We start from the raw sequence: 18243 nt of genomic DNA on the forward strand, positions 1-18243 counted from the left end.
AAAGCTCTGAAGAAACCAGGAATAGAAAGATTGTACCTCAACATAATAAAGGCTATATATGACAAACCTATAGCCAACATCACACTAAATGGGGAAAAACTTAAATCATTTCTTCTAAGATCAGGACAAGACAAGGGTGTCCACTCTCCTCACTCTTATGTAATGTAGTTTAGAATTCCTAGCCAGAGCAATTAAGACAGGAGAAAGAAATAAGAGAGATTCAAATAGGGAAGGAAGAAATCAAATTATCTCTATTTGCAGATGATATGATCTTATACCTAAAAGATCCTGAAAACTCCACCAAAAATCTCTTAGGTATCATGAGCAGTATCAGCAAAGTAGGGCACAAAATCGATATACAAACTCAGTAACTTTTCTATATACCAACAATAAACAGACTGAGAAAGAAACCAAGAAAACAATTCCATTCACAATAGCCTCAAAAATAAATTAAATACCTAAGCATAAATTTAACAAAATGAAAGACCTCTACAATGAAAACTATAAATCACTGAAGAAAGAAATCAAAGAAGACATCAGAATATAGAAAGATCTCCCATGCTCATGAATCAGCAGAATTGACACTGTGAAAATGGCTATACTCTCGAAAACCATCTGTATGTTCAATGACATATAGATGTCATTGAAATTCTCTTCAAAATTCCAATGACATTCTTCACAGAGACAGAAAAATAATCCTAAAGTTCATATGGCAGCACAAAACCTCAAACAGCCAAAGCAATCCTGAGCAAAAAGAGAAACAATGGAGGTATCACAATATCTGACTTCAAACTATACTACAAAGCCACTGCAATTAAAACAGCATGGTACTGGCACAAAAACAGACATGAAGACCAATGGAACAGAATAAAGGATGCAGAGATAAATCCTTGCAGCTACGGCCATTTAATTTTCAACAAAGGAACCCAAAACACACATTTAAGACAGCCTCTTCAACAAATGGTGCTGAATATCCACATGTACAAGATTGAAACTGTCTCTGACCCTGTACTAGTATCAATTCAGAGTGGATCAAAGAGCTCCTGAAACTTGAAACTGCTACAGGAAAGAATAGGGAAAACACTGGAACATATAGGCATAGGCAATAACTTCCTGAAGAGAACTCCAATAGCAGCAATTAAGAGAAAAGGACTGACAAATCAGACTGTATCAAACTAACAAGCTTCTGTACAGCAAAGGAAACAATCACTAGACTGAATAGACAGCCTACAAAATGGGAGGAAAACTTTTGCCAGCTAAACATCTGACAAGGGATTAATAACCAGAATACACATGGAGCTCAAAAATCTTACCTCCCAAAGAATAGACAACCCAGTGAATAAACTCTTTTCAACACGCCACCTTTCATATAAGAGAAGGATATAAGGGGAAAAAAACATCTATCTGCTCATTTGTGCAAAAGAAACTCAGGATAATCCAAATATTAAAGTGAGCTATACAGGACAAGTGGAAAGGGACTTAAAAAAAAAAAGTAGAGGAGAATGGCAACAGCATGGTAGAGAAGAAGAAAGTGACACTTCTCTTAAGTACACCTGTGTGTATAGCCCTGACTCTCATAACCAAAGTCAAGGTTCACATCCCAAAATAAACAATTAAAAATCAACTTGGATATAGTGGGAACACAAATTGGAATATAACCAATTGTATTACAGCTAACAAAAACCATACTGAAGGGCATGAGGAAGAAAAGAACCAACATAAGTAACTGAAAAACACTATCTTGACTGGATAAAAACTAAAAGAACCAAGATTTCATGGTTGAGGCTGAAAAAAATACAAGATAAATTTAGAACACTTTGCAGCACTGCAAGAGCTCAGAAAAACTGACAAGGACCCACTGAAAGAATACAGAAGCTAACCTGAAGAAGATTCTAAATAGCGAATACAGAAACAGTAAGCAACAGAATAAAAATAATATTGAAATCTAACTCATAAAATAAAGTGAATATCCATGGTCCATGCTAATACAAGTAAGTAATCAAAAATGAGAGAATGAAGAGTTCTTTCTTCAGTAGATTTTCAACTAATCAATACAGCAGGAAAGACAAAGTGGATAATACATTTAAGCAAACATCAAATTTAGTATCCACTAAGCAGATATTAAAGTCAGTGGGCATGAATTTATGGAGGACCAGAATATGTATCCTCTCCAAGATTAACTAGGAAGGGGACAATGCTAACTTTTTAATGTAGAAACCTGGCAGGCGCCAACTAAACCAAGTGACCAGGGTAATTGTCATATATAAGACAATATACCAACATCTTAGATTCCCTTATAAGATGACTGAGGACACAAAAATGTGGTATTTGGGGCTAAAATGCAAAACCTCACTTCAATCATGAGAAAACACTGGACAAATCCAAAGTGAGGAACACTAGACGAAACGACAACAGTTCAATCCACAGTATAAATAAATAAATAAATAAATAATATCCCTGACCAGCATTCTTTAAAAGTAGCAAACCCAAGGAAGACAAGAAAAGACTGAGGACCTATTATGGACTGCAGCAGACTAAGGAGAAATAACTAAATGCAGAACTGGATCTTGGTCAGGATCCTGGAATAAAACAGAAACCTGGCAGAAAAGCTGGTGAAATTTGAATCATGTCTGTAGTACAGTTTCCTTCAAACTTTGGAATATGTGCATATACAAAATGATACATTTTGGGCTCAGGACCTAAGTCTAACATTAAATTCATTTATGCTTCATATACATGGTATACTTGTAGCCTGAAGATAATTTTATACAATTTGTTTAATAATTGTATACATGAAACAAAGTTTCATTGTGTGGAATTTTCAGCTTGTACAGTCATGTGTACACTCAAATAGTCTGAGATTTCAGAGCACTTCAGATTTTCCAATTACAGGTGCTCAACATGCAATCATTTCTCAGATTCCCAGTCCAGTAGTTGCATTTTTCTCAGAATAGTACATTCACCACTTTAAGCTAGCAAGTTTCCAAAGTCTTTAAAGTATGGTTTCCATAGTCTAAGAACACATGATTTAAAAAAAAAAAAGGGGGGGGGGGACAAGGGAAGAACAAGCATTTTGGGTACTTCGGCCCCTGATCCAGAATGATATGTGGTGGTGTTTCCTGACCTGCTCTGGCTTACAAGTCTGGATGCTATGGTCTTAAACTCGGTTGTGGAAAGACCTGGGTGTGAATGACTTGCCTAGATGCCCCTCCCTCTACAGTTGCAGTTTCCTCTACTGTGTGAGGCTCTGGACTACACAAGGCTTCCGCAAGCTAACCACTGTACACTAAGCTAGGCAGGATGTACACGGCTTTTGCACAGCCTTGGAGCAAAAAATGGTTTTTACACTTCTAATGAGAAAAAAATCATGACGCATAAAAATTACCTAACATCCAAATTTCAGTAGCCATAAATAAAATTTTAGTGGACTATTGCCACTCATGTATTGTCTTTGGCTGTACTCACACTACAACACCAGAGTTTAGTAGACAGAGTGTGAGCCATAAAGATTAAAATAATTCTCTACAAGTACTGTTATACTTGTTAAATTTACAACACGTGAAACAATACAAATGATGTTTACAAAGGCTCGCTGACCCCTGAACAAGACCGTTCTAAGGATATTCTATTTCTAACCATAGAAATGAATCACACAGAAGGAACCTGAACCACACGGGATCTGTAATAACTCAGGTCCTGAAGAGTTAAGCAGCCCCCAGATCCACCTGTGCAGAGACCTGGGCGCGTCACGTGACGTCAAGCCAACCAGGGCCCGCCCCTCCTGGGAGGCTGGGCCGCAGAACGGAAGTCTCACTTGCAGTCGAGTCGACCCACGGGATGACAAGAAGCCAAGTCATTTCACCTTCCCCCAGTCTCAGTTTCCACCTCTGCAAATGGCCCTAACCACACCCCTCACCTCGGCAGGCTGCCGTGAAGGTGAGTGAAAGGACGCCAAGAAAAAGGCTAGTGCCAGGCTGTGCGCCTGGCAGTCTCCCAGTGGTCACCGCGAGCCACTACAGAGGCCGGAGCCCATCCTAGGACACCTCAGGCCGCCCGCAAGAACCAGGAAGCCCGCGAAGTAGGCAGAAGACCCCGCCCAGTCCCTCCTGCTCTCGGGCCTCGCTTTCCCTTACGGTGGCTCTGGGGATGCCGGAGGAGTCCCCTGGAGATCTCACTTGACGCGACCTCGCGCCCGCAGTCCTCCCGCCCCGCGCCCCAGGCTCACTCTAGCTGCGTGCCTAAGCCGAACAACCCCCCTAGAAGCACACCGGCAGCCCTAGGAACTCACCAGGCGTCTCCACAGCAACGGCCAGTCCGCCAGGATCCCCGCGCCGGCCGGCTGCGCGCCTGACAACAAGGAGCGTTTCCATTGGCTAGAGCGCCGGCCCTGCCAACCAATCAGCGTGGGCACACGCGCTGCTCGCTGGCCGGTGCTTTCACTGGGGCCCTGCGGGCGGCGCCTGCCTTACGGGCGGGGTGTGCGTAAGGGGCTCCGGGTCCTTGCTCTAGGTCCAAGAGTTTATATGGGAGCTCAGAGCGCTAGCTCTGGATCGGACTTCAGGTCCACCACGTGCAGTACTGGTGAAGCGCTGACCTCGCGCGTGGTCCTCAGCGGTCGCCGAACGAGGGCCTGTTTATCTTGGTAGGGCCTGGGACAGGAACTCTGAAAGCAGCGGAAACCCGAGGAACACTTAGAAGTCGGGGGCGGAAGAGCGTCCTTCTTATTGCGTTACCCGTGCCTCTCCTTTTTCTGAAAAGTAAAAAAAATGAAGCCCAGACGGACATAGTGGTGAACTTATGTCATCTCAGCACTCGGGAGGCTGAGGCAGGACGAGGCTGAAACAGAAGAATGGTCTGGCTCCATAGCCAGACAATGTCTCAAAAGAAAAGGGGGTGGGAGTTTAATAACCCAAGAGACACAAACTAGTTTGATTCGATTCAAACTATTGAAGCAAAGGGGGAAAAAGATCGAAAAAATGAAGGGGAAGTGGAGTAAATGTCAGAAATCAGGCTGAACAGAGGTTTCAGAGTTGAGGGATTTCTGACAAGGGCTTCCATTTGGAGAGGTTATTTTTTGGCAGTACTGAGATTTGAACTCAGGGCCTCGTTGGTGTTAGGCAAGCGCTCTACCACTTGGATCATGCCTGTAGCCCTAGAGGTTACTCCTATAAACCGTTGTAGGGACGGGCTTTCGAATGAGTTGAATCCATGGCTCCTTGCATCGTCCAAGAATGATTTAAATAAGAATGAATGTTATAGCCTTTTTGGCATTGTATAAAAACAGTAAACAATTTTTTTTTAAACACCGAAGACTAAAATTATGCTGACTAACTCAGAGTCAGCGCAATACCCAAAAAAGGCCCTATTGATATGCCAGAAGATACAAAAATTAATAAGTAATTGACCTTGACTTTAACTTTAATTAACCCCTGCAAGGGGGTGGGGCATGGCAGAACAGAAATCGATGATTTTTTAATTGCATGGGTAATGTGCACATTGGGTGCTTCGATCACTAAGTGGTGTCTGAAAGATGCGTTACAGTGAAACCTTTGATTAAAGGTGAAAGGGTAGTCAGAGCAAGAAGGAGCTGTGAGGCAAGGGTTCAAAGTGTTAAACAGTGTTGCTCCTGCAGCAACCTCAGATAGCGCAGTCGTAACAGGCGTTAAAATTCAGAGTCACTATGGGGGTAGAGAACATTGGAGAAGGGAGGTGCCAGTCCACACAGCAGGCAGATGACTTCACTCTCACTATAAAGTCAATCTACTTAATATAGGGAGACAGTCGCTTCATGATCCTGCTGAGAGTTAAAGACCTCAGTCTCATTCTTAGGCACTGCAACCATTCATTCATTCAACCTGCAAACATTCCTTGAGTCATTCTAGGACCCAGGACACCTATGAAACATGTCTGCAGAAGGAATGAGGGCAGAAACAATTGGGACAACAAGCCAAGGAAAAGAACTCCAAGATCTAGGTTTTCTGTTGTTCTTTGTGGTTTTTTGGTCTTGTTTTTTATGGTGGTACTGGAGTTTGACCTCAGAACCTTGCACTTGCTAGGCAGGTGCTCTACCACTTGAGCTAAACCTCCAGCCCTTTTTTGCTTTAGTTATTTTTCAGATAGGATTGCATTTTTGCCCAGGGCCAGCCTGCGACCTTGATCCTACCTATGCCTCCCCATAGCTAGGATTACAATCATAAATTGTCACACAGAGATTATTTCTTGAGATAGAAAATCCCTTTTTGTAAGAGTTGGTCTCAAGTCTCAAACTTCCTGATTTCTGCCTCCTGAGTAGTTGAGATTACACGCATGAGCCACAGCACCACCACCCTCCCCCATGAGAGGCATAACCAGTGGTCAGTCAAACACAGCAGGCAGACATATTCCATTGGAAACTAACTTTATTAACTATGTAGCCTACAGAACAAAATTCTAAATATGGTATTTGACTGGTGCACTGTAGAAAAGGATCATCAAACCTCTGTGCAGGGAAACATCTCCCACCAGCATCTAAGGGTCATGTGCTGTCAATTCTTCATGAACATCTGGAAAGCTACTAAGATAGAGACTTCCTTGTGGCTCTCCCGATCACACCTGTAAACACTCTGAAATACAAAGGCATAATATGGTATGTAGGTGTGGTTGAAGATGGTTCTTATTCTGTCTCTAGTGGCAGACATTACATTTCCATGCTTGGTACTCTGAGACATGATTTTGCAAGGAGCACAGCTCAAGAGAATTCTCAGCAAGAGTCATATTTTTAGAATGACCCAGGAAGCTGCCTGAAAACCACCAGTCCTGTTCCTTTGCCTAGCACAGCAGTCTACAGAGAGTAAATGTCTCACACCACTTAGAGCAGAGTTCAGGAGCCTCAGGATATCAGTAGAATGTACAGGATTCCATGCCAGACCAGCTGTCCCCATGTACCCACTGGATTACACATGCATGTAGAGAGCAGAACCTCCAGGCTGAGCCTTCCACCCAAGATTTCAGCACTGTAAACATATGAAAGAAACAGGAAACTCTGAAAACAGGAAACATCTTACCTCCATGATCACAAAGATCCCATCCTCATAAACCAGACCCACTACCTACAGTGGCTCAGTGGGCTGGGGAGAGAAATAGGAGAAGAAGTCATATTTGGTTCTCTTCATTTATTTGGCATAAGGAAGGGAAGAGGAGGAGTGCGAGATCACCAACATTACTACAAGAGGAGGTACATGAAGATGGTGTCCACCAAGCACTGATTCTGCCAGGAAGCCTCTCTGGAACAGGCAACTGGTTCACAGTTATCCTGCATCCTTTTTGTCAATCTGAAAAAGTAACAACTGTCCCATCCTTGCCAATCTGCCAGGGCTCCACTGGATAAAAGCAGATAACTATCCTTCAGGAAACAGAGAAAAAGATGTCAGCTCCTCAGCAATCTCCCAATCTTGTAAGCTGCCTCCCAGGCACACCCACTCCCAGGGCTCTCCGACATTTGGCCAACCTTCTCATCCCAGTTATTGCTCTTCCATTAACCGAGACAAAACTGAGGGATGATTAGATGCAAGGTGATGGCTACCCATGAATGTGGCTCAGCCCGGACAGACACAACCCAGTGGCCTGCCTGGGTCTGCTGTGTGCTCCATTACACCTAACAGTGTCATTTAGCATGACCTCACTTCCTCTATTTCCAGATGAGGCTGAAAACTACAGATGTGTGTGTGTGTGTGTGTGTGTGTGTGTGTGTGATGCTGACATTTGAACTCAGGGCCCTTGCACTTGCTAGGTAAGCACTCTACCACTTGAACACACCTCCAAGAAGAGGCCCAAGTTTTTCATGAGTCAGTTCTTGGACTGGAATCCTAACCTAAGGCCTCCAGAGTAGCTGGAACCACAGACATCTGCCATCATGCCCAGCTCATTGATAGAGATGGGGATCTCACTAACTTTTTTCCCCCAGGCTGGCCTTGAACTGCAGTCCTCCCAAACTCCATCTCTTGAGTACTTGGAGTTAGAGATATGAGTCATAGTGTCTGGCCTCATTTGAAGGTTTGCCTTGGGTCAAAGACAGAACCTGGGTATCCATATATCTAGATCAATTCTCTCTTCAGTACTCCATGACCCTCTCCACCAGCTTCACCTGGGACCTGGTTGGCCATTGATGGAAAAGACATACCCACATTTCCTTCTGACCTGACTAGAAAACTTCTTAAAAATCAGACTGGCTTTTTCAGGGAAATAACATCCTCCTAACTTGCCTTGTCATGGCAGGTATAGTCCACAACCCATCTCAGTGACCCTTGCAATTCCCCTGGGGAGTGGTTAAAAGACAGCCTCCCAGTGAACAGCAGGAAACATGAGGTCCCAGAGGCCAGGCCCTGCCCAAGTCTCACAATATGAAAATAAAGCACAATGAAAGCAACATTGAGAGAGCAGTTAAAAATGAGTCCAGAGGTCAGTCAAGGAGGCAGGACTGAAGTTCTGAAGCCCCATTATCAAGTAATACAAATTTAGGTACCTTGCACCTTAGACGACAGGTATCTAAAATAATCTGAACACTGAGCCCTAAACCCTACACTGTGCCCAGAGACTCACAATTCATATCAGGAGGTTCTCGGGCTCTTATTTGATAGGCATTTTTACTAAACGTACCCTTTCTTTACCTGCTACCCCTCAAGCAATCCCTGTTCTTAAAGAAGCTTTCTACAAAGGAATTTTGACTGCTTTGTAATAATGCAACCTTTCTTGCAGGTATACAGTTCCATTTTCCCTGCCATCCTGAGAACACTGGGTCAGAGATGTCTCCTCAGTCTCAATTCCTAAGATCCCCAAGAAATACTTTTACAATTTCTGAGTTTGAATGGGTCAACAACAGGGAACACTGCAAGGCTTGGAACGTGTTCGGTCCTCTAGTAACCAGAACCACAAGGCTTGATATGGCTGTCCTTCCTGGACAATAAGGAATGTAAAAAATGTAATTATCACCCTCTTATCCAGGGGCCCTGAGGAGGATCACAGCCTCTGGTTGTCCAGTAGTCCAAAACGGGTTTGCTACCTACCAGTCCTGGCCTAGGGCCCGCTCCTTGGTGAGGAACTCAAATAAGCGAGAATTGTGGCCTCAGTTCTTCTCGGCAATGTCCACCACGCCAATGGACAACACTGACAATTGAGCACAGAGCTCTGTGGATCTGAACAGCGACATGGTCAGGCCGGGCCTCACCGTCACATTCACGTACTGAGAGGGACAGAAAAGTTTCACCTGAAGCTCCGATTACCCAGCTAGCATTGGAGCCCAGATGTAGGAGGGAAAGGGGGGCCCAGGGTGTTCTTGAAGGTTGTGTCAGGGTCATGGCTGGAGAGGGTGACAGGAGGCAGTGGGAAGGGGGAACTGTGGGTTCAGGGGCATAGGAGAATAGAGATTGGTGGGTAGATTGGGGATCCCTCAGAAGAAAGCCAGGGTCACTGTGGGAGGCTGGATGTGGAACAGCTCGACTCCTTACCCCAACATCCTCCCTTGCCAAGGGCATCCCAACCCTTACTCACATGCTAAGGTTTGCCCAGGATGGCTGCAGTGGCTGCACAGAGCCGCTTCTATAACCCTGTGGGTAGGCGGTGAGCAGGCAAGTTTGTGTCCAGCTCAATGGTTGGCACATCTGGTAGGAGAGGGAGAGCTAGAGGGACAGCTGCTGCAGAGGTGCGCTCTAGTAGATTTCAGACTTCCAAAGGGTAATGAAATAGGGAGCAGGGCCAAGGTGCCCAGGCAACCAGGCTGCTCATTGGCTGGACAGAGACTCACTGCTCCCTGACTGGCTGCCAAGGTTACATCTCATGGACAGGTGCACTGGCTCTGATTTCAGAAAGCCATGGCACCCTACATGCTACAAGACTGGCTTCATAAGGACCCGGCCATCTGCCCTAGCTGGACTGGTGGTGATTTTTCCTCTCCTCATGCTTTCTGGAAACTTTTCACGGGGATCACATTTCCTAGCAATATTTAGGTAGAAGTGTAAACATCCCCCCCACCTCCATGCACACATCTTTGGTGTAATATCCATGCCAGAGAGGTTTTAAACATTTAAGGAATGGCAGCATGGCACACGTGGTAGTGAGTTCAAACCCCAGTACCGTCAATCTACATGTATTTGTATTTTTAATAAGTTGCCACTGTTTCAAAGTCACAGGACTTCACATTCAGTATGAAATCCGAGCTTCTCTTAAACAATCAGGAGACCCACAGACAGGATCCAGCAGGTGGGGCCACGCCATCTCTGTCTAGTCCCACAGACATCTGTATTTCTAGACTCTTATGCCACAGGATTTCAAAGGGTGTCATCTAAATCACAGAAATCAGTGGGTTGGTTCAACATGATCCTCATCAATGTTGCCAAGTCATTTGAATTGGGTATTTCAAATATAATTAAAATTATGTGTGTATATATACACTTTCAATTACAAAATAAACTTCTATGTAAGTGTGCATGATAAAGGAGCCTCTATGGGAAGCCAAGAGACTCTGTCCTTCCGTCTCCTGTTAACAGTTTATTAGATGTCAGCTATCAGAGACTCTGGGACACAAGATAGTAGGTTGTGACAGTTCTGAGAGGAAATGGCAGGGACAGGGGGCAAGTCTGGGACTCAGAAAAGATAATAGTCAGGGTTAGGAACAGGCATGGAGGACCAAGGCTGCTAAGCACCAGGATAGACTGTGCATAGACCATGGGCTGTACAGCCACTTTGCTCCAAGTAGATTTAACACAGAGGCACTCTGTAAAGGTTAGCACCACCATTCACCCACCAGCCTAGAGGCCAGTCTTGGCCCCATTTCTTGGCTCCCATTTCTCCACTCTGCTAACCCTATGCAGCCCTGTAGGCTGGTACTGATGGGTAATCAGTACCCATGGGCATTCCTTCAACTTCCCAGGGAAATAGTACTTCTTGCCAGGATTTATATGAGAAATGGTGCTATGTAGATCGCAAATGCTGACCTCATCAGAGGGACTCCTTCCTTGTTCCCACCCTGGGGGAGCAGGGCCAAGCAAAATCTCCATTTTGGGTTGTGTGAGGGTGATTCTATATGTCTGTAATCACCTGGCACCCCAAATCAGGTTTATCCCCAGGTGTAAAACACTCCCTGAGCTTTAGTATTGCCTCTCTGATCCATTTTCCTATCTGGAATTTGGAGGGGAAGGCTTAGGCCCTTTTTGTCAGGCTGGGAGTGTAACCTATGAAACACCTGTAGATGGAAAAGTGCAGAAAAAATTGGGATAGCGAGCCATGGGGAAGAACTCCAAGATCAACCTTTCATTTGGTTATTTATTTTGGTGGTACTGGACTTTGAACACAGGGATTCACACTTATTTGGCAGGCACTCAACTGATTGAGACATGCCTCCAGCACTTTTGCTCTGGTTAGTTTGGGAATAGGGTCTCAATTTTTGCCTGGTCAGCCTGGACAGAGATCCTTCTATTTAAGCTTCCCACAGTCACATAGATAACAGTTGCGTGTCATCACATATAGCTGTTTTTGAGATGGGATCTTGAGAACTTTTTGCCTGGGCTGGCCTGGAACTGCTATCTTCCTGATCTCCACCTCCTGGGTAGCTAGGCTTATAGGTGTAAGTCTCAGGGCCTCTGAAAACTGCCTTAAAACTGTTTTTTCAGTACTGGGGTCTGAAGTCAGGCCTTTTCACTTGCTAGGCAGGCGTTGTACCAGTTAAACTGCACTCTGAGCACCAAGGCCAAGTTTGAATAGCAGACCTGAACAGTGCTCAGGCACACACACAGTAGGCAGGCATTTTTCATTGGAAACTAACTTTATTAACTATGTAGACTGAATAGAACAAAAATCTCAACTTGACATTTCACGTGTGACTGAAAACAAAGATCATCTGATGTCTAACTGGCAGGGAAACAGCTTCCTCGGGGTCTAAGGGTCATGAGCTGAGTTCAACTCTGCACGAACATCTGGGAAACTACTGAGATGGAAACTTCCTTTGGGCTCTCACTATTCCACCTGTAAATACTCTGAAATGCAAAAGAATGGAATGATATGGTATTTAAATCACAGAGCAGGGATGGCATTCACTGTTTCTCTTGATATTGCATTTTCATGCTTAGCATGCTGGCAGAATTTACCGTCCCCATGATTGGTATGAGTTTTCCTCAGTGCACAGTTCCCACTCTAGTGATTAGTCAAGAAGAGCCAACATGCAAAGTGAAGTCCAGGGAAGATCCCTGAAGTTCAGGCAGCCCTATTTACCAGGCCAGCACAGCTACTCTAGGTTGATGTTAGAAATTTCAGGATATCAATAAAGTATGCAGGAAGTCCTAGGGCAGGACATTGATGTGTAGGTTCCTCTACACATCAATGTTTAGTTGCATTGCCCTTCACCTGATTTCAGTGCTATAAGCATATGAAATAGCAAGAAACCATCCAACCTCAATAAACCAAGACCACTCCCCACCGTGACTCAGGATGCTGGGGAGGGAATAGAGAGTAAAGAAGTCATAATTGAATGATGAAGTTCTCTTTATTTATTTAGCATGAGGGAGGGGAAGAGATCACCAGCATTTCTGCATGAAGGTACACAAAGCTGATATCCACTAAGCACTGAATCTGCCAGGAAGCCTCTCTGGAACAGGCGGCTAGTCCACAGATATCCTGCATCCTTTATGCCAGTTGTAAAAAGGTAACAACTGTCCCATCCTTGCCAGTCTGCCAGGGCTCCACTGGATAAAAGCGAGTAAGTATCCTTCAGGAAACAGAGAAAAAGCTCCTTAATAATCTCCAAATCTCACAAGATACCTACTAGGTACTATCACTTTGTGCTCTCATGCCAGCTCACGCCGGCCCATGAAGCATTTTGCCAAGCTGCTCATCCCAATTAGTAATCTTCCATTGACCCAAACAGAACAGGGGAACGATCAGATGCAAGGTGATAGATGCTTATGGGCGTGGCCCACTCAAGACAGACACAACACAGTGGCCTGACTCGGTATCCTGTGTGCTCCACTGTGTCTCTCAGTGCGTGGGCTCAGACAGACAGACCCCCGCAACTAAGTGCAGCTCCCTGGGGGCATGCCCAGTACACCAGCCACCCTAGTTTTCTCCAACTCTTGTTCAAGACTAGGCACAGGGTAAACCTGATTAAAATGTGTAGAAAAAATAAAGGTGACCATTGCAGAGATCAGAGGAAGTTCTTCATGAAAAGCACAGGGATTGGGTTAGCCTGACAGAGGGTAGAGGACTGGCAGGGACCAAGCCTCAGTTTTACCATCTGTAAGGTTGTTATAATGCAGACATCCACCTCATGGAGATGGCAAGTCTGCACCAAAGGGATGTGGGCAAGAGCTTGTCAGGGTGAAATGGCACTAAAAGTGCAGAGTTCCTGGCACATAGGAAGCCCCGGTACATTATTTATTGTTAGAATTATTATCTCTCCCCAGCTTCAGGATCTGAACACCCACCAGGAGCAACCAGTCCTCAACAGCCTTTGTGGACCAATCAGGACTCCATTCTGGAAGGTTCTTTCAAGCGTCTCATATCTTTTGTTCCTCACAAGCTTGGACTAGGCTCAGAAATTTTTCCCCTCAGAGATAGACATTAACTCTGACACACAGTACTGGTCTGGGTGGAGTAGAGCCTTCTTGTGGAAAAGGTTGTTCATTTGGCCTGATTCCTTCCTCTATTCAAAGACGAAGAGGCTGCAAACGACAGATGGTTCATTCTCAGGTTTTGTTTTGTCTTTTAATTGAGGGTTGAAGACAGGGCCTTCCACTTTCCAGGCAGGCACACTATCACTTGAGAATGCTGCTAATCCTTTTTTGCTTTGGTTATTTTTCAGGTAGGCTACCATGGTTTTGCCTGGGGCGGTCCTGGAACTAGAAGTCTCTTAACCTAAGGCCTCCCAAGTGGCTGAACCACAGGCATCTCTCACAATGCCCAGCTTATTGATAGAGATGAGGGTCTTGCTAACTTCTTTTTCCTAGGCTGGCCTTGAACTGCAGTCCTCCCAGTCTCCATCTCCTGAGTAGCTGGAATTACAGAGGTAAGCCATTGTGCCCAGCCTTATTTCCAGGTTTGTCTTGGTTCAAATGCAGAACCTGATCAAAAGACATACCCAGACCAAACTACAAACCTCTTGAAAACCAGATTGTCTGGCTTCTTCAGGTAATAACTTCCTCCTACCTTGCTTTGCCATGGCAGGTGCAGTCCACAACCCATCTCAATGAACCTTGCAATTCCTCTGGGGAGTGGTTAACTTGACAGCCTTCACAGGGAACAGCTGGAAACACTGAGGTCCCAGAGGCCATGGTCTCACATTATAAAAATAAAGCCCAATGAAAGCAACATTGAGAGAGCTATTAAAAATGAATCCAGGGGTCAGTCAAGGAAGCAGAACCAAAGTCCTTTTGAAGTCCCATTATCTGCTAATATGAATTTAGGTTTCTGCCACTTAAGACCACAAGTATCTGAAAATATCTGAACCCTGAACCATTGGATAATTACACTGTGCCCAGAAATATACAATGCACATCAGGAGGTTCTCAGGCTCTTGTTTTATTGGCATTTTTATTAAACATACACTTTCTTTACCTTCCACTCCTCGAACAGTCCTTGTTCTTAAAGAAGCTTTTTACAAAGGAATTTTTACTTCTTTGTCATAATGCAAGCCTGCTTGCAGGTATAAAGTTCCTTTTCCCTTGCTTTCCTGAGAACAGTGGGCCAGAGATGTGTTTTCAGTTTCAATTCATAAGATTCCCAAAAAAGTTATTTTACCATTTGTGAGTTTGCAGGGAATGCTGTGAGGCCAGGAAAACATTCTGTCTTATAGTCACCATCAAACATTCATGTAGCATCCTTCTTGTGCAAGGCATAAATATAACTTATCCCTACTTTATGCAGGAGCCATGAGGCAGGATCACAGCCTCTGGTTGCCCAGCAGTTGCAAAACGATCTGCTTCCTACCGGTCCTGGCCTAGGGCCAACTCCTTGGTGAGGAACTCAAAGAAGCCAGCACTGTGGCCTTGGTTCTTCTCTGCAGTGTCCACCACACCAAAAGAGAAAACCAGCAACTGAGCACAGGGCTCTGTGGATCTGAACATCAACATGGTCATCAGGCTGGGCCTCACTGTCACGTTCACAAGCTGCAAAGGGCAAAAGAAAGTTTCACCTGAAGCTAAGGTTACGGGGCTAGCTCTGGGGCCCAGAGGTGGGAGGGGAAAGGGGCTTAGCATGTTCTTGAAGGTTGCATCAGGTTGGGGTCATGGCTGGGGAGGGCGACAGGCAGCAGCGGGAAGGGAGACCTGCAGGTTCATAGTGCATGAAAAATCAGAGATTGGCGAGCAGATTGGGGGTTCCTGAGGAGAAGAATCTGGGTCACTGTAGAGTGAGGGTTTGGACAAAGCAAGACCTCTATCCCTCACAACCTTCTTTCACCCAGGTCACCCCAACCCTCATTTACGTGCTCAGGTTTGCCTAGGATGGCAGCGGTGGCCGAGCAGAGCCTCTTCTCTAACCCCATGGGTATGCTGTTGGCAGGCAAGTTCGTGTCCAACTCAATGACTGGCATGCCTGGCAGGTGAGGGAGAGCTACACAGACAGCTGCTGCAAAGGTGTAATTGAATGGAGTTCAGACTTCCAAACGGTAACGAAAGAGGGACTAGGGAGGAGGTGCCCAGACAACCCGGCTTCTCACTGGCTAGGCAGAGACTCCCTGCTCCTGAACTGGATGCCAAGACTACATCTCATCAATAGGTGCTCTGGCTTGGTTCAGAAAGTCAAGTCATCCTACATTCTACAAGACCCTGGCTGTGTCAAGGACCTGCCAACCTGCTCCAGCTGGCCTGGTAGTGACTTTTCCCTTTCCTCAGGCTTTCGGGAACCATTGCATTGGGGCCACAGCTTCTAAGCTATATTTAGGTCGAGGTCTTAACATCATCTCTCCCTCTCCCCCAATTCCCACCGCAAACACACACCTGTAGGGGCGTTACCCAAGCTGGACTATAATATCCATGGAACAGAGGTTTTAAAAAAATTTAGGAGATGGCAGAGTGGCTCAAGTGGTAGTGAGTTCAACCCTGTGTACTATCAATATATATAGTTTAAAAATGTGTTACCACTGTTTCAAAGTCAGTCAACTTCACATTCGATGTGAAATTTGAGCTTCTCTTAAACAATCTGGAGACCTGCCAACAGGAGCCAGCAGGTGGTGCCATACCCTCCCTCTCTCTCTCTCTCTCTCTCTTTCACTCTGTCTCCCCATAGACATCTGCCTTCCTACTCTTTGCCAGAGGGTGGCAAAGGGTGTCATCTAAATCACAGAAATCAGTGGGTTGGTTCAACATGATCCTTATAATATTGAAAAGTCATTTGAATTGGAAATTTCAAATAAAAGTATAAATTACATAAATTTCTATGTAAGTGTGCATGGTAAAGAAGCCTCAGTGAAGACCAAGAATCTCTGTCCTTCCCTCTCCTGTTAACAGTTAATTTATTAGATATCAGCTATCAGAGGATCTGGGACACAAGACAGGTAGGCTGTGACCATCTTAAAAGGAAATGGCAGGGACAGATGGCAAATCTGAGACACCGTCAGGATTAGGAACCGGCATGGAAGACCAAGGTTGCTCAGCACCAAGACAACCAAGACATAACTAGGAACTCCCTTCCTGCAGGGAAAGTCATGAACTTCCACTTGTATCCCACTTGTGGAAGACGTCATCTCAGAGAGAGGAAAAAGACCTAGGTTCAGAGGACATTCCTGATCAGACATCTCTTTACCCAGTCAACCTCATTTGTGACTGTGTTCAGTCCAGGAGACAAGGAGCCTGCTCCGTGTTACATCTGAGAGAGAGAAACAATGGCGCTAAGGAGACCAGAGAAGTCACCTGACCTGGCTTGGGATTGGAGAGGTCAGGAAAGTCTCCCTGGGGTAGCAACATGTTAAATGCCAAAAGACCCAGACAGGCACTAGGCAAAGAAGATGAGGTGAAAACAGCATGAGGGAAGGCTAGGAGGCCGAAGTAGGAGTAAATGAGGGGTCTGAAATGAATGTAGCTAGGAGGGATGAAGCAAGTAACTCCCATGTCAGTTACTTGTAGTTTTTCAGGGCAGTGAAAAAAACTACTTCAGCCAAATGTCGTTCCAGAAATGGGGTACCCTACCTGCAGCCGGGGATGAGCATGGTTCACTTTATGCTCACTCATAACACAGGGTCCCCACTGTGTGCTAGAAATTATGGTAGTGCTCTGCAAATATTAATTCAGAGTATCATTTCAAAAACATATGCACATTTGATAACAAAAGTGGAATGTGTATATTGCCTTTTTAAAACATGTTTTCATCCATCTATTAGCCATTTCCCTCTATCCATCAATTAAACCCTTCCTTGGTGGGTTCTGTGGCCCATATTTCTCCCATATACTTGTCTGATGGGTTTGTAAGAGCACCTTCAAGAATATTATTTACAGCATATCTTTACCAACCTCATTCCTACATTTTCCCCTTATTTTAAGTTTCTTTTTTTTCCTTACATACAATTTCATTGAATATGCAAACTCTATCACAGTTCTTTGTTGAGTTGTGCCACTATGCTAAGGCTTAGAATGTCCTCTCATACACAGAAATCAAACATTTATTGAAATGTCTCCTTATGTCTTCCTGCTTTGACTCTTTTTTCACTGAATATCTCTGTATACAAGAATAATATGTGTAGCAAAACTGTGATTTGTATTTTTTTCTTCCCTCAAAGTCAGTATTTCCAGACAGCCTGGAGTGTCCAAAGGGCATAGGAGTAACTGCTGGCAGCTCAGGAAAAATGGCATATTAGGAGAATTTGTGCTGAGCTCTGTGCCTTGGTTTCCCTTTGTGACACAAAATTTGGCATTCCACAATTTGGTGTTCTGAGGTCCCACCAACTGCCTGTCTACCTACTCAAAGTTGCCAGTCCCCTTCCCCAGGAGTCCTCCCCTCCTGTAACCCCCATTCCATCTAGCCTTTGCAGTCAACTCCAAAGCTCCTCATGCCTCCCTGGGTGTTGGATGGTGCATAGAGCACAGACTCTGCAGCCACATTGCTCTAAGGGGCTTCAACACGGAGACATTCAGTAAAGGATAGCACCTCCATTCAGATACCTATCTGGAAGCCAGGATTGTCTCCCATTTCTCCCCTCCCCTATGACCAAACCTCTGCAATCTCTGTAGTTCCATATTCAACAGCTCTCAGAGCTGTGCATCTGTAAGACACCTGACAGCCCTAGCC

The 18243-nt window shown here is 45.0% G+C and overlaps 2 protein-coding genes across 10 annotated transcripts in view; both read right to left on the reverse strand.

Annotated features, from left to right (window-relative positions):
* The window catches only part of Cabin1 (calcineurin binding protein 1), a 143242-nt gene extending 138624 nt beyond the window's left edge, over positions 1 to 4618 (reverse strand). For 2 of the 9 annotated variants that reach the window (XR_012443456.1, XM_074060808.1), the window contains exon 1: positions 4289 to 4617. Coding sequence is in view for 1 of the 9 variants with exons in the window: in XM_020169892.2 (XP_020025481.1) it covers positions 4289 to 4370 (82 nt within the window). In the remaining 8 variants the exon portion in view is untranslated. Of the gene's footprint in view, positions 1 to 3916 lie in introns of all 9 variants that reach the window. The other 7 variants (XM_074060809.1, XM_020169887.2, XM_074060810.1 and 4 more) reach the window with 5 other exon arrangements.
* An 8033-nt stretch (positions 4619 to 12651) lies between these two features.
* LOC109690502 (D-dopachrome decarboxylase-like) lies at positions 12652 to 15553 on the reverse strand. Its single transcript, XM_020169899.2, has 3 exons — positions 15446 to 15553; positions 14950 to 15128; positions 12652 to 12733 (listed from the first exon to the last, which is right to left on the reverse strand). The coding sequence occupies exons 1-3, from the start codon at positions 15551 to 15553 to the stop codon at positions 12652 to 12654; spliced, it is 369 nt and encodes a 122-aa protein (XP_020025488.1).
* Between the last annotated feature and the right edge of the window lie 2690 nt (positions 15554 to 18243).

This window comes from Castor canadensis, chromosome 18, assembly GCF_047511655.1.
Source record: "Castor canadensis chromosome 18, mCasCan1.hap1v2, whole genome shotgun sequence".
Classification (NCBI taxonomy): Eukaryota; Metazoa; Chordata; class Mammalia; order Rodentia; family Castoridae; genus Castor; species Castor canadensis.

Bases quoted from the DNA above. Each gene is read 5' to 3' on its own strand.
- LOC109690502 (XM_020169899.2), bottom strand. From the start codon at position 15,553: ATGCCAGTCATTGAGTTGGACACGAACTTGCCTGCCAACAGCATACCC. The intron at 15,129-15,445 runs GTAAATGAGGGT...TGCCCTTTGCAG, and splicing joins TCCTAGGCAAACCTGAGCAC to CTTGTGAACGTGACAGTGAG. The intron at 12,734-14,949 runs GTAGGAAGCAGA...TGTTTCCTGAAG, and splicing joins TTGGCCCTAGGCCAGGACCG to GATACTTACTCGCTTTTATC.